Genomic DNA, 14,786 nt, shown 5'->3' on the forward strand with positions numbered 1-14,786 from the left:
GGGTTCATACGTCCGAACGACTGCCAGGGAGTGAGCATTTGGGTGAATTCGGGAGAGGGAAGCTAAAACACTAGGGGAACCGAGAAGAAGTCTCATGGGGAGGCCGGGCAGGTTTACTCCCAAACGGGGATTCCGGATACGGTCCATAGTCTTTGGGCAAGAGGCTAGCTAGCACGCTTCTCCAGGAGCTCGTGGCATAGACATGTTTGCCACAGTCTTCTACTTCACTTTTCTGTCCATGCGTTGTCCAACCACAACAATCACACATAGCACGCTTTCTTACTTTTCATTAGCAATTACCTAATCTCATGTTTTTTCCATTCTGTGCATTCATCTTGATTGTTTCCCTCTGCTCCTTCATCATCTCACTTGTCTTTTCTTGAGCCATTTTTGTAATGTCCTTGATAAGATAATAACATATTCAGGCAGCCACAGTTTAATTAAATACAAACACCAGTTATAATAATACTACTGATTTGCATAGGCCAAACACATTCTAGAGCAGATAATAGTGTACTTAATATGCTTTATATTATCATATAAATAAAGAATGGTGTCTGTGTAATAGATGTTTAGTATGAAAGCTAAACCATATGTAGTTAATTAAATAACATTTATTTGAATTGTTTTGTTCAGAAAAACAAATGACTTATATATCCCCAAATTAGAAGAAGACCGATAACAAGAGACTGATAAAAAGTTGTGTGCATTTTAATTTAATGCTGTATGTTTCGGTTAACTTTTGCGCTAAAGGTAGTTTTTATAGACAACATTTGGTACTTTTATAAATTACTATGTATTCCAAAATGCATTTGTGATGACTTACACAATGGTAGAAACCAATCCATAAGCAATCAGTAATTCTGTCTAAACTGATTTACTACTGTAATGGTGCTGTTTTTTTAATGCACATCATAATATGGTTTATTCACTGAATTGGAAATCGTGGAGAATTGTCAACAAAAGGAATTAGATTTAGGTAAAATTGGTCATTCTGGACACATTTTCCGGTTAGTGTTACATCTTTGTTTATTTTCCTTATCTGCAATTAAAATGACAATTTTAGCACCATAACATTTTTAAATTATGTAGTGGTTATGGTACTAGTAGGTTATTGTAAGAAACTGTAAGATTTCTTTAAAACTTTTTATACAGTGTAGATCGTACCTACAAAATCTATTTTGAGCTAAAGTCTACAATTCCCTGTTTAGTAAATGTCCTCTATAGTGTTTTTAAAATATTATTGGCATGGTCATCTATCAGATCTGTAAGATCCACACCCTGACAGTTGATATTTTAATAGTGCCAATATAAAAGGCTTTAAAATAATGCAGAGGTGAAAGGAAACACCATCAATTTAAATGTGCTATTCTGATACTGGCAATTTTATAGTTACGTACCAATGCAGTCGGATAATGTCCAGTCACCATATGTGTTTACCTGAAATGTATCCAGAAATTAGCACTGATTGTACTAATTTTCCTGAGCAGGTCATCCATTTCATTGAAACTTAATTGAGAAAACGTCCAAGCTTAATCATAGAAATATTTCTCAGCTAGCTAGTGATTTTAACTTTCATATCCAAGCCAACAAGCATGGGGGTTAAAATGTAACCATCATTTTCATAAAAGATGTGTGACTCTGTCAAAATGATCCCTTTGGAACACTTTGTGGACATGCCAAAAAAATCCGCATTTACAAAAATATTTAGTCAAAATAAATCAATTAAACTTCAAACAAATTTAAACCTACAATTGGAACTCAAACATACTAAGAAAATTTGGCATTAGACAAATTCTTTAGAATTTTTTAAAAATTATTTATTTTAACTGCCTTCAATGTGAGGCTAGAAACAGATATGAAATGCGAATTTGGGGCTCCGCACATCGGTGATGTATTCGATCTCTTAAGCTCTGCTAACGTATTTTGTGCAGCAATATCTAATGGATCTGCAGTGAAGGAATGTTAATACTGATTTCATGCTGGTTGCATGGATAATTTGCACGTTTATACTGTTGCACCTGTGTGCCATACACATCATTGCACTATATAATTCTTCTTTCTGCTAATAATTGTAGTCAGCTGTTGCATCCTTGCCTTCCTGCTGGGTTTGATCTTTGTTCAGCGTTCGGGGAATTATTTCGTCAACATGTTTGATGATTACTCTGCCACACTACCACTCACCATTGTGGTCATCCTGGAAAACATTGCAGTAGCTTGGGTTTATGGCACGAAGAAGTAAGAATCTAACCACCCCATGTCTGTCATTCACCTCAAACCTTGACCTTTCCTCTCTCTCCAGTTTGGACTGTTTTTATTCTTGATTTGTATGGTCGTTCTCTTGTGTCCTATCAGGTATACAGATTTATGTCAACAGTGCACTGCAGTTTCTGAAATTCACTTAAAAGTTTCTCTCTTTAAAATGAGCAAATATTTTATGAAAATCTTAATCTGAATTAGGTTCACAGGTAAAATAAATATTGGCATTATAATTTCAATTTCTTTCTCCCCTCCCTATATGTTTTTATCTCTGTCTCTCTCACTGACTTACTTTTTTTCCTCTTTCTCTCACTTTTCATAAGAGTGAGAATTATATAGTTTAGGAATTTACTACTCGATTTAAAGTACTGGTTTATATGACTTAATGTTCTATAATAACTAGTATTTATATAGCACCTTTCTGCCAGTGGGACTCACAGCGCTTTTCAGCGCACGCTCTCGGAATTAACCAAATCGGCAGCTGAATAGTAATAGAGGTTATTATTACCCAATTGATGATACTCATTTTATCGACCTCAGAAGGATGAAGGGCTAAGTTGACCTTGCCGGAATATGAACCTGTGACCTTGCACTTTTGAACAGGCTGTACAGTGAAACTTGTGTCCTTATTCTCCTATTAAGCTCAGATATAGCGGCAAGCAGTATTTTATTTTATTGATTTAAACTTTGACCGGGGAACCAGTATTTTCATATGACACTGGTTTTAGTTTGTGTAACCCTTTAAGACAAAGTTTAAGTACTAAAGCTTATTCATCTTGTACAAATATATGCTGTTTTATTTTGCCAAGAGCAGCTCTGTATAAAAAAAAAAGAAGTAGGGTTGAAACTTTCAACACTTGCATCTTAAATAGAAATACGATTTTGAATATTTATTGAACATTACTCAGTGTTCATGGGAGATATGGAAACATATTCAAGGGCTGTAAAATCAAAAAGTAGTTGAAAAAATTGCTATACACTTTGAGCAACAGATCTTACAATCTGCAAGGAGATTCATTAAGATCACAGCAATGTGTATATCAGAGTACTAGAAAAAAGTATACACATAGCTTGCCATCTAAATGATGAGGCATAGATTGTGAAGATTACATTCTAGCAATAGTAGAAGAGATTCTTTGAATCCTGCAGAGTTTTTGAACTACAATAAAATGTCTGTACAGAGCTTGCAATGTAACGAAAATGCTTTGGTTTGTCTATATAGCAATTCACTATTCATGCTATGCAGGATATTTATCAAAGGGTTCCATTCTAAAAAGTCGTCTAAAGAATTAAAAGTGGAGTAATCACTATATAAACTAGTGCAGCTAGCAGGCACATTCCATTAAATTTCGCAACACTTTTTAGAACAGCGCAATTTGATAAATCTACCCCTTTCTTCATATAATACCACACCGTTTGCAATTTACAGAAGAACTAATCTAAGTATAGTTTCCCTGTAAATCTAAAGGTCTGCTGATTAATTCAGGTTTAGATTTCATATTCTTTTAGGCTTCACAGTAGTTCCAATCTGATAGAATGAAGATTCACATAACGTAATATATATATATATATATATATATATATATATATATATATATATATATATATATAAAGCCATATATCTTGGGATATATGCCAAATTGTAGTGAATGAAAACTGAAATTCAAATTTAGTCAAGAAGTTCTGATATGGAAAAGGCCCACTGTCAAGCCGGGCAAAGGAACATAAAGATCTTCTACCACTGTTACACAGGACCATGATACAGCAGGTGGACGGATAAGGGTAGGGGTGTAAAAGACACACAGAGGGATTAAGAGATACGTAAGGGGTAAGGGATCTTACGAGACACAAAATTCCCAAGAGGTGGGTTAAGAGAGAAACCAGGGTGTACGAACAGGTTTGAAAGAGACATAAATTAGCAACAGAGGAGGTACAGATAAATGGATTAGGAGAGTTGAGTCACACAGGGATTAAGGGGGTTATGAGAGACACAATGGTTAATGGGGCTGAGAGAGTACCAGGGGGATGTGAGTAACATAACTGGTGAGTTGGGTTCAGAGAGACATACCAGTAGTGTCACAACACAAATAAAAAATATAATTTGGGATATATTACCAAAAGATGATCCCTGGGTACCAAATAATTTAAGTACGCCTATTCCCAATGTTTTAAAGACAATCAAAAACTCTGACACATGTTACGGGAAAGATCTGAATATTTAAAACTTGTGAACTGCAGACATAGTCCCTGCATCAAGCAAGCTTTGAATCATTCTTCTTTTAAGTAGATAACTGTACCACATAGCTTGAAAACTGATTAACAGAGCTTGTTATCTGAAATCACAGGCTGTATTCATTCACTTCCCTGTGGATTGCAGTGTCTGTGACACCAAGAAGAGAGCTATTTGAGACACCACCCTACTACAAACCTATTACCGTGTCAGAGAAGGATGATAATCATCTAAATTTTACATATAATTGCTGTGTGCTTCTATGTGTGGGAACATGCCGTCAAGCTCATAGTAATTATGGGTTTGGTAATCGGAAGATTAAAAAAGATATTAAGTCTTTGCTACAGAGAAACATTGTTTTGTTTTTTTCCCCAATTTTAAAAAAATACTATTTTAAGCTATTGTTCACAGGGTCTTATCCTTGGTAAGATAGGCTGCACCCTCTAAGAATGTTCTGTGTTTTTATTTAAGTTCTCCGTACACAAGTCTAGTTCTTTCTGCCCATCTAGGTTTATGCAGGAGCTTACAGAGATGCTTGGTTTTCGACCTTACAGCTACTACTTTTACTCATGGAAATATGTTTCACCAATCTTTATGGCTATCCTGCTGACGGCAAGTGTCATTCAACTTGGCATTAGTCCCCCTGGTTACAGTGCATGGATCAGAGAACTGGTACGTGAAACCTAATTACAGATTATTTAAACATGGTATGCCTAATTTAAGAGTAAATGTTGAGAACTATAGTGATAACATTCTAAATAGTTGTGTTTTCTTTTAAGATTATTAACCCTCCGATATTACATCTAAACTGCTACAACAAAGTACACCCATCCACGTCTTTATTCTTTCCATTCTCCTACTTCCTTTTTGTAGCAATCCTGTATATTTTTATTTTCAGTACCAACATCCCTCTGTTCCTTTGTCTTGTCTTTCTCCTTAAAACTCTTTGAATTTTAGTATACAGTACTGTGGGAGAATACTGTGAGGTTGTATGCCAGTAAAATCACAAGAAGACACTGATTGGTTAAACGCATTTTCGCACATGTGTGTTCAATGAACAGCTTATTATAGGATAACAATGCTTCGGTTTTGTGATTAATGATGATGTCTCCCAAGTCAGTGGTATTATTTTTCCTCAATACATGGTTTGTTACCATTACATATAATATACATTTATTCTAATCGCATGACTACGAACTGTAACCGGTGCCCGTATACCCTTTGTTACAGATGTATATTTTTATTTTTGTTTTTCAGGCAACAGAACAATATGTATTGTACCCTCCATGGGCACTTTCATTACTTATTTGCCTTATAATACTAGCTATTCTACCATTCCCCGTTATCTTCATCCTGTGGCAATTTCAACTCCTACCTGATGGATCAAATAGACTATCTGTGTCGTATAAAAAAGGTCGTATGATGAAGGATATTTCCAACCTGGAGGAGAATGATGAAACACGCTTTATATTGAGCAAAGTGCCTAGTGAAACCCCATCTCCGATGCCCTCTCATCGTTCATACCTGGGTCCTGAAAATGCTTGTCCTTTAGATTTAGGAGGAGCATCTAATGGACGCTACGGAAGTGGCTATGTCCTGGCAACAACCCCTGAGTCAGAACTGTGATCCGTTCTTCTGATTATCCTTACAACATTGTCAGATGCAATTAAGATTGATTATTTTATTTATAAATATATATATATATTTTGTGAAACCTTCCAAGACACCTTCTGGCAAAGGCTGATTAAAAAGAGTTATAATTTCACAAATGTTAAGATTCTGTGGAATCAGAAAACCAATTTTCTCCATGGCACAACTCATAACTCTGAAGAACACTTCAAGATACTCCCGGACTTGGGTTAGAATGTCTACTTTGTAAACATTTACAGTCTGCTATAATGTAAATTTACACAAGTATTTAAGTCACGAAGACTATTAGATTGCACAGTATATCAAGCTTTAAAACACAGAACAGGATATGGTTGTAAACCACTATTTATCATTCGTGTTTGGCATGTGTCAAATCACAAAGGTTAATCATTTTAAAACACATTTTTTTTCATTATTTAAGCAGCCTTAGAAATGGCAACAAAACATTTTTGATTTGATCAAGACCCTACTGCCATCTCTTCCTAGACCAGCCAATTTAATTCAACTGTGATTCATTAGACACAAGCATTTTATAGGTTTTTAAAAGCTTTGTACAAGTATTCTTTTTCTTTCTTACTTTAGGCAATTTTTATTTTGAATCTCTGGAGCCTGACAATCGAGAGAGAACAAATGAATCTGCTATGCAGGAGTGAATACATTGCATACATTGTGACCAACCCTTTCATTTTGGGTTAATTGCAATATAATTCCATGAGACTTTGAATTGTGTTCAGTTATAATTAAGGTTACAGGTGCACCACATTATTTCAAAATTAAGCGTATCTCTAGAGATGATTGCCATATGTAACTTCCCCTACTGTGTCTTTCCTATCAATATACACTTTGCAATTACAATCACTGCAATTGTCACTAAAGTTAGACAATAATTGGCATTTTCCTAAAAGATACAAAAATTACAGACTTTTTGTGCTCATTTCTATTGTCTTTCCATAACACCCCAGCTTTAGTCTTTGTACTAAGAATGTATTCTAATCTATACTTTTACAGTGGTACCATTTTATGCCATGCCAACACATTTATGATGCTATATGTTATTGAATCAGTATCAACATGTCTAAATTAACTCAAGTTCCGGCGTTTCCCAATATATTTTTCAATGTAGACGTCAACATACAGAATGAATTCTGACAGACAGTAAAACAGTGTTTTTATACCAGACTTGGGGTAGTAAAAGCTTCCTTGAAATAATCTTATTTATAATATAGCAAAATACTGACAGTAGCTGCCATGGCATAAAATAGCACTATCTGCTCCAGGTATAGCAATCAAAGCTCTTTATAATTCTTATTATTTTTGATTATTTAAAATATGCCATGCACTTTAGTGGAGGTGGAAATATTTCAACTCAGGGTCGATATGTTGTGTTTGTAAATCCATAAAAATATACATACTGTGGAAAGTGGGCTTGTGATGTTTGATAACACTATTTACAGTAGTTTATTGATTATTTGCAGTGTTTCCCTGAGAGAACCTATCTAACTAATTTTAAGAAGTTTCTTTTGAGAAATCGTCAAATTTACATGGAAATGTTTGAGTTCCCTTGGCCATCGTAATCACTGCATGCTTTAGAACTTCTCATGAAGGAAACTAACTGACAACTGTTGTTCTGCTGCTCGGGGTTTAGTAACCCAATTCTATTATAAAATTATTATTTTGTTACTTTTCGTTTTTAAATTTGTCTGGAATTCAGAATCTAGCATTAATTTGATCATTTAAGTCAATGACACCTGACAAGGCCTAATGCTCTAAATAATGAACTCTATGTATAATTATATATTATGTTGTTGTGTATATTGTATATTCCATTGTACATGTCTGTGTAAATTATGTCCTTCAAGTAATCGTTACATATGCTTCTTATTATTTTGTATAAATCTCTTTGCAATGTATAATGTAAAAAATATCTATAATTTTCTAGTGAAATGTATGTGAATGTAACCTCCGCTTTCGGAAAAAGAACTGCTATATGTAGTTTTGTGGAATTGGCTTTGTGTATCAATTAGTAACTACATATTAAGCTTCTGTTAGGGTTAGTTAACACTGTGTGTTAAAGTTAGATTAACCTGTATGGCCACCTCCATTTTTAGGCCATTTTGGAAAATTTCTCTCCGAGAGCAGGAGAATCAGGGTGCACACAGAAAGAACATTAAACCCGTTTCAAAAGCTTTAGAAAAGAAAATGTTCCAGTCGCATCTTTGATACCTGATATTCTTCAAACACATGAAATGAATGGCCTGGGAGAAAGTCAAGCTGTATAATGGGCCAATTAGATGCTTTTTTTCATATCACAATATAATGCCTCATCTGTCTCTAAAGGGAATTTCAAACCATATCAAATCCGCCCCAAGAAAAGCTAGGTTTAAAATAGCACATAATTTTAATCTGAGAAGCACAAAGAGGAAAATAGTTGAGCCACGCTCTCGCTAGTTGCAAAGTACACTGGTGTCTAGATGGAAGTGCACTAATACACCAGAAAAATAGCACAAGTTAGTTGATCTGTTTATTAGAACTCATTCGAGGAACTCGATAGCAAGGACCGTATCGGGGCAGCAATAATGCAACTCTGGGTCTAATGCCCATAGTTTGAATAATTACGGTAAAGAGGCATTTCAGCAATAATTTAACAAACTGTGCTTCATGATGTAAGAAGGCAATAGAAGATTGTACTAAAAAGAACTTATCAATAAGCGCAAGAAGTAGTTTTTTTAGTGTATATCTAAAATATGCTTTTCTGTATATTAATTATATTAGGTAAAAGCCATGAAGAAATAATGTAGAAAACAAAATTATATTCTGCTTATAGTGATAATCGGATAGAGGCTGCTAAATGTGACACATTGCTTTGAAGTTGAACCTTTTCCTGAAGCCCTGTGCTTGGGATCAATGCACAAAGCCCCTTTACTATATTGTGATAAATGCCATTATTTGAAATCGCACATGTATGTAGACTGATAGGTAATCTACATAATATCAGAGAGTATACCTTCTTAACTATTCATTTCATTACTGCTACCCAGGGATGCCACAGACTCGTATTTGGGTATGTGTTAGTTATTTAAAGGGGACATATAGCCATTTATTTAAAGTTCTCCTGCTCTGTGAAATTACTTCTCCCACAGGAAAGTGTATGTTCCAGGGTTGCTATAGCCTCAAAATGCTTGAAAAATCTGCAGTATAGCTACTGGTGTAGCACAATCTGTATACCTGCACTACTGGTGTAGCACAATCTGTATACCTGCATTCGGTTATAAAACCCTGTTCATTGTGTGTTCCTTTCTCAGAAGTTTTCTCTCCTATCTGTGCTATGTTGTAGCTTAGAAAACATTGTGTATAATAGATTGAACAGTCCTGACGTACATAAAATAAAACTCTGTTCACACAAGAATCTCTTTTGCTGCGTTGTTTTCTTGGATCTATTTATTTGCAAAACGATTTTAATAGTTAAAAAAAAATAATAATTCAGTCCTGAACAGCTGATACCCGAATCGCTAAACATTACCTGGTGGGATGCAGCATCAAGTGACAATATGGAGTAGCTTTCCAGAAGGTCAAACCTGAACATGTAAACATCAATGTAAACTGGACCACATTGCCTATTAAATCACTATAAAAGTAATTTAAAAAAAAAAAGCCCATGTGTTCTAATGATGCTTTCCCTTTAAAATTATTTCTGTTATTTGCATGAATGTTTATATATATATATATATATATATATATACAATATCCTATATAAAATATCCTCTAAGATATACAGCAAATAGTAAATTGAATCTTTAGGAGTACCCCTATGACTGGTTTGAAGAATATAAATGGTGATGAGAGAATGTTTAGGGTAAAGGTAGGGATAGGGGGAGATAAGGGTAAGGTTGGGTTAAGTTGGAAGTTAGGGGAGGTAACATTAGCATTAAAAGTATTTAGGAATGATAAAGTGTGCAAGCACACACAAAATGCATTAGTTTGGCCCCAGATCTTGGCTTTGCCAGATAGTCTTTTAATAAAGAAGACAGTTTGGCTTTAACCCCTTAAACCAAGGCCTTGTGTATTCCTCATGAAACGTGGCTTTTGGTACATTGCTATTTGGGTGTGCTGCTAATTTCAAATGCCGTAGATCAGTTTGTTGCGAGTTTTTTAGTACAGTGTCAGGATACTGAGGAGTCCAACTCACAATGCATAATTACACAGGTCAAAATCAATTTTATTTTTTTTAAGTTGGAATGTGCACACATAAAACATGCATGCAAAAGGATACTGATAGAACAGGGATAGGCAACCTTCGGCTCTCCAGATGTTGTGGACTACATCCCCCATAATGCTCTTACACACATAATGCTGGCAAAGCATCATGGGAGGTGTAGTCTCAAACATCTATCCCTGTGATAGAAAGATATCTGTAATGGAGACAGGGTACCAATGCAGGAAAATCATAAAGGGGAATTACAAAAAGTACAAAAAGCTATTCCTACGGATCCCTATTTAAAAAAAAATTTTTTTTTTTTTTTTTTTATGGTGACACTTGTAGAGTTTGTTTATTTGGATCCAGCACCTATCTTTTTAACAGATACCAATGGAGAGCGCGTTTAGTATATATTTTGGTTTTGAAATCCATATAAACTGGAAATCAAGGAACAAACCATTTGGTCTTCCAGAACTGCAAAACAGAAATGTAGTAGTCCATGTTACCAGACCACTCCAGTAGTATACCAACCGATTATGGTTTTAATAATATTGTAAATAGTTGCAGCAGAGAAAGTAACTGTGGCTAAGTGATTAGTAAAACCATGCAATGTGTTTGAAAATGCAGGATAGGTGAGAGAGGCTACCACTTATTCTAAGTCCAATTGTATGTAATACAGGAGGTGAATTGTGTGAAGAGTTTGGGGCTGATAAAAGAATATTATAAAAGACGGAATTTTAAAGGTACGTATAGTTTTTACATTTCATATACATTATAAGGGTGTGGGAGGTTGTGGAGTTACTTAACAAGAGCCGTAAATGTGAAGCTTAAGCATCATGAGGTCCTGGTCAATGCAGTTACATATTCAGGTAAAGTTAGGGGTAAGTATAAAAAGCTGGTAGAGTGGTTCTTGAGTTGTGTCCGTATTATGTACTAGGCTTTGCATGTTTTATACAGTTAGGCATTATTTTGAGAAATATGCAGCAGGGCTACGAAGTACATGTGTGTGATTGCGCACAAAGTTCGTCATGTATGAGAAGTATATCCTGAACCCAGTCCAATGCAATGCAGAATAATAATAGTAATAAATAGAAATAGTAAAGAAACATTGGTATATCTCCCCAGGAGAGATAAAAGCAATTTATTGTTTCTTTAGAATTGTTTATTTAGTCAGTAGTGTGCAAGTAAACTTACCATGATAATACATCATGCACTGCCAAGGACACACAATATATAGAGCAATGCGGTGTAACAGAACGTTCTTATTCAAACGCAAAAAAAGTTGCCTAATTGACACTATGCTCACGCTCGTAGGGCTTCAAAGCAAACAAAAGAGCGGATTTTGTAAAAAAATTTTTAAATTCTTTATTTTTTGTGTGCAAGAGTCAAACATACAGGTTTTTTCATGCCACGACAGTAAAAAACAGGCATCTCAAGAGGCATGAGATTTGTGGCTTATGATAGGACTGCACATTTTTTTTTAAACGTTAATCAGACAATGAGGTTTCGTATACTGTGTACATTTGTTATAGTAAAGGATTAGTTTACAAGCTATAGGTACCGGTCTAGATTATGCAGGTCATACATATCTACTCGAGGGTGTGCCATCTAGACAGACAGTAGATGATAACAAATTGAAAAACAAAATAAAGTAATATACAGCGTGCTTGAATGGGAGCAATACTACGCTTGAGCGTAAGGTGCATGTAGTTATTGTATAAGCAGATTCACATTAGACTCTCGCACTTTTTTTTTTTTTTTTAAACGTGTTTGTGTAAGTCCTGACAGCTGGTGAGTCGGCCTAGGGATGTTGGGTGATCAGGTGCGGTGTACCCTTGCTGTCAAGTGCGTGAGTTTTCAATACGCTGAGGTTGTGATCAGAGGGTCCTGTGGCTGGAGTGGTCAGCTTGTGTAAAGGTACCGACGTGTGATGTGGCTATGGTAAATACATGTCGTGCTGGCCTAAATGCTGTGTATCCCGCTTGGGGATAATCTAAGGTCTGGTGGTCGTGGGATGTCCAGTCACACTATGTATTGGGTTTGGTTACTCCTTACCGAGGGAGTAGCGGGGAAGGAAGGTGTGTGAGGAGGTTCAGGGTTACCCCAGGGTCTGTGCGTGGTGGTAGATTAACGCTCCCTATTGTGAGGAGGTTCGTCATTAATGGGTCCCCAACCTTAGCTGTTGTGCCTGGTTGCTGTCGTTGCCCCAGTGTTTGTGTGAATGGTGTACAAAAGCGCAAAAGTAAGTTAGAAAAAGGGGGAAGGGAAAGATAGGGATAACATTAGGGTAAACATTAATGGTTGAGAGCCATATGTAAAGTCCCGGACAGACAGTCCCATGAGTTTAGGGCCGGCAGGCCAGGCAAGTAGGTCTCCGGTCTGGTAGGTAGTGCTTCATGTCGGGTTGTCCCTTGAGCTTGTTCCTGGTACCGCCGCCCCCGCATTTGCCGACCTCGGGACGAAGGATGGTGCGTGTGCCGGGTCCCAAGTGGAAGTGGGGATGGGCGCTCTCGCTTGTGTGTTGTCTGGCAAATGCTCCAGGCCCAGGGCCGTCAGGAACGGAGTTGCGTCTTCCACCGAGGTGAGTGTATGTAGGCTGCCATTTCGGGTCACTGTCAGGGATCCATTCATTCCCCACCTGTAGCTCATGTTGGCTGAGCGAAGTATGCTGGTCACAGGAGTGAGCGTTTTACGCCACAGGAGGGTTGCTTTTGTAAGGTCCTGATAGAATGTCAGGGATGCTTCTTCGAATTGTAGGGGTGTTTTTCCCTTAATTGCCGACATTATTAGTATTTTGTCATGGGTTGTGGCACATCGGATAATGACATCTCTCGTCGCCGTGGTTGTTGCCTCCGTGGGCCCTGGTAAGCGGTAAATTCCTTCAATGTTTAGTTTTTTGGCCACCGCATGGGACAGGATGGAGGTCAGCAATCGTCTGACATAGTGGGGTAGTTCGTCTACCGTGACTGTCGTCGGGATGCCCCTTACTTTAATATTGGTGCGGCGTTGGCGGTCTTCCATGGCCGTGATTTGAGCAGTGATGGCCCTTTGATGGGACCAGACCTGTTGCACCGTGTTCTGGAGCTCAGTCATCTGCGTTTGGACATCTGCAATGTCCCTCTCTGAGGCCTGTACCCGGTCTGTGATGGCCTTTATGTCAGTTTTAATAGGAGCGAGTTCATTCGCTAGTATTTTGTGGAAGTCTGACAATAGGACCTTCAGGTCATGTCTGGTCGTCGGTGTGCAGTCGGTGGGATCTGCGGGCGCCATCGGGTGAGTGGCTACTGATTGTTCAGCCCCTGTTTGCTCATTTGGGTGAGTGGGGGCATTAGGCCGCGGGGTAGTGACAGACCATGGTGCCTCCGTAAGAGCGGGTTGGGGTGGTGCTGGCCGTTGGAGCATAGTCCCGATATCCCTGTTTTCCATCGCCGTCGTCTTCTGCGAGCGGCGGCCCATAGCTGGCATGTGGTCCAGGCTGTTGGGCAAGATTTGAGGGTAGTTGTTGCTCACTTGCCGCGTGAGTAGCGTCTCCAGGCCCGGGAGGGACAACGCGGGGTAGGCCCCAGTTTTCCGCTTCCGTCTTGGCTGGGTCTTTTGTTGAAAAAAGGGCATCTATCTCCTCAGGAGTCGTTGATTGTTGTAGCTTTTGGGGTCAGGATGGGCTCTCACTTTTGGGTTATTTGCGTTTTTTTGTGTTTGTGTAGAGGAGCTCACAAGCATGGTGTCTGTGCAGGCTGATGGTCAAGCTCTGCCGGCCAGAGCGGATTTTTTTTAAGGAGACATGCATTTGCATATAACCAGGGCTTGAGTCCTCGAGGAACACGTGGGAATGGCATTCCTGCACTTTTTTTCACAGCAGGAACGCTGTTCCCCTGCAGGCACTAACCAGGGGGCGGCAAAAAATGCTGCCCCAAATGCCCTGTATTCCCCCTTTCATGGGGGGGGGGGCACCTGATGGACCCTGCCGTCAGGCGGCTGTCTCCCTGTCACACGCGGCAAGGGAGCTGTGTCCTCTCTGCTCTGCTGCCTCGCGTGCCGTTGCTGATGCCAGGAGCCGGAATATGATGTCATATTCCGGCTCATAACATCAGTAGACAGCCCGTGCGGCGAGAGGGAGCAGAGCAGAGAGGACACAGCTCCCTCGACACATGTGACAGGGAGACAGCTGCCTGCCTCACTGAAGTCCCACTCACTGAAGTCCATGCCAGCTTTCCCAAAAGGTAGGGAGGCTGGGTGGGAAATGTTAATTTTAATAATATTAATAATTTGTATATATGTCTGTATGTGTATGTGTATGTGTATGTGTGTGTGTATGTCAGTGTGTGCGTATGTCTGTTTATGTGTGTGTGTGTGTGTATGTCAGTGTATGTATGTATGTGTGTTAGTGTTTGTGTGTGTATGTCTGTTGATGTATGTATGTGTGTGTGTGTCTGTTAGTGTATGTGTGTGTAT

The 14,786-nt window shown here is 38.2% G+C and overlaps 1 protein-coding gene across 3 annotated transcripts in view; it reads left to right on the plus strand.

Moving 5' to 3' along the window:
* The window catches only part of SLC6A17 (solute carrier family 6 member 17), a 116,736-nt gene extending 108,936 nt beyond the window's left edge, over nt 1–7,800 (plus strand). For 2 of the 3 annotated variants that reach the window (XM_063451982.1, XM_063451993.1), the window contains exons 10-12: nt 2,079–2,238; nt 4,999–5,161; nt 5,747–7,800. In XM_063451982.1, the coding sequence (XP_063308052.1) occupies nt 2,079–2,238; nt 4,999–5,161; nt 5,747–6,115 (692 nt within the window). In that variant the 3' untranslated portion in view covers nt 6,116–7,800. The remainder of the gene's footprint in view (nt 1–2,078; nt 2,239–4,998; nt 5,162–5,746) is intronic. The other variant, XR_010090772.1, reaches the window with a different exon arrangement.
* Nucleotides 7,801–14,786: the final 6,986 nt, after the last annotated feature.

The sequence above is a fragment of the Pelobates fuscus genome, chromosome 1, assembly GCF_036172605.1.
Source record: "Pelobates fuscus isolate aPelFus1 chromosome 1, aPelFus1.pri, whole genome shotgun sequence".
Taxonomy (NCBI): Eukaryota; Metazoa; Chordata; class Amphibia; order Anura; family Pelobatidae; genus Pelobates; species Pelobates fuscus.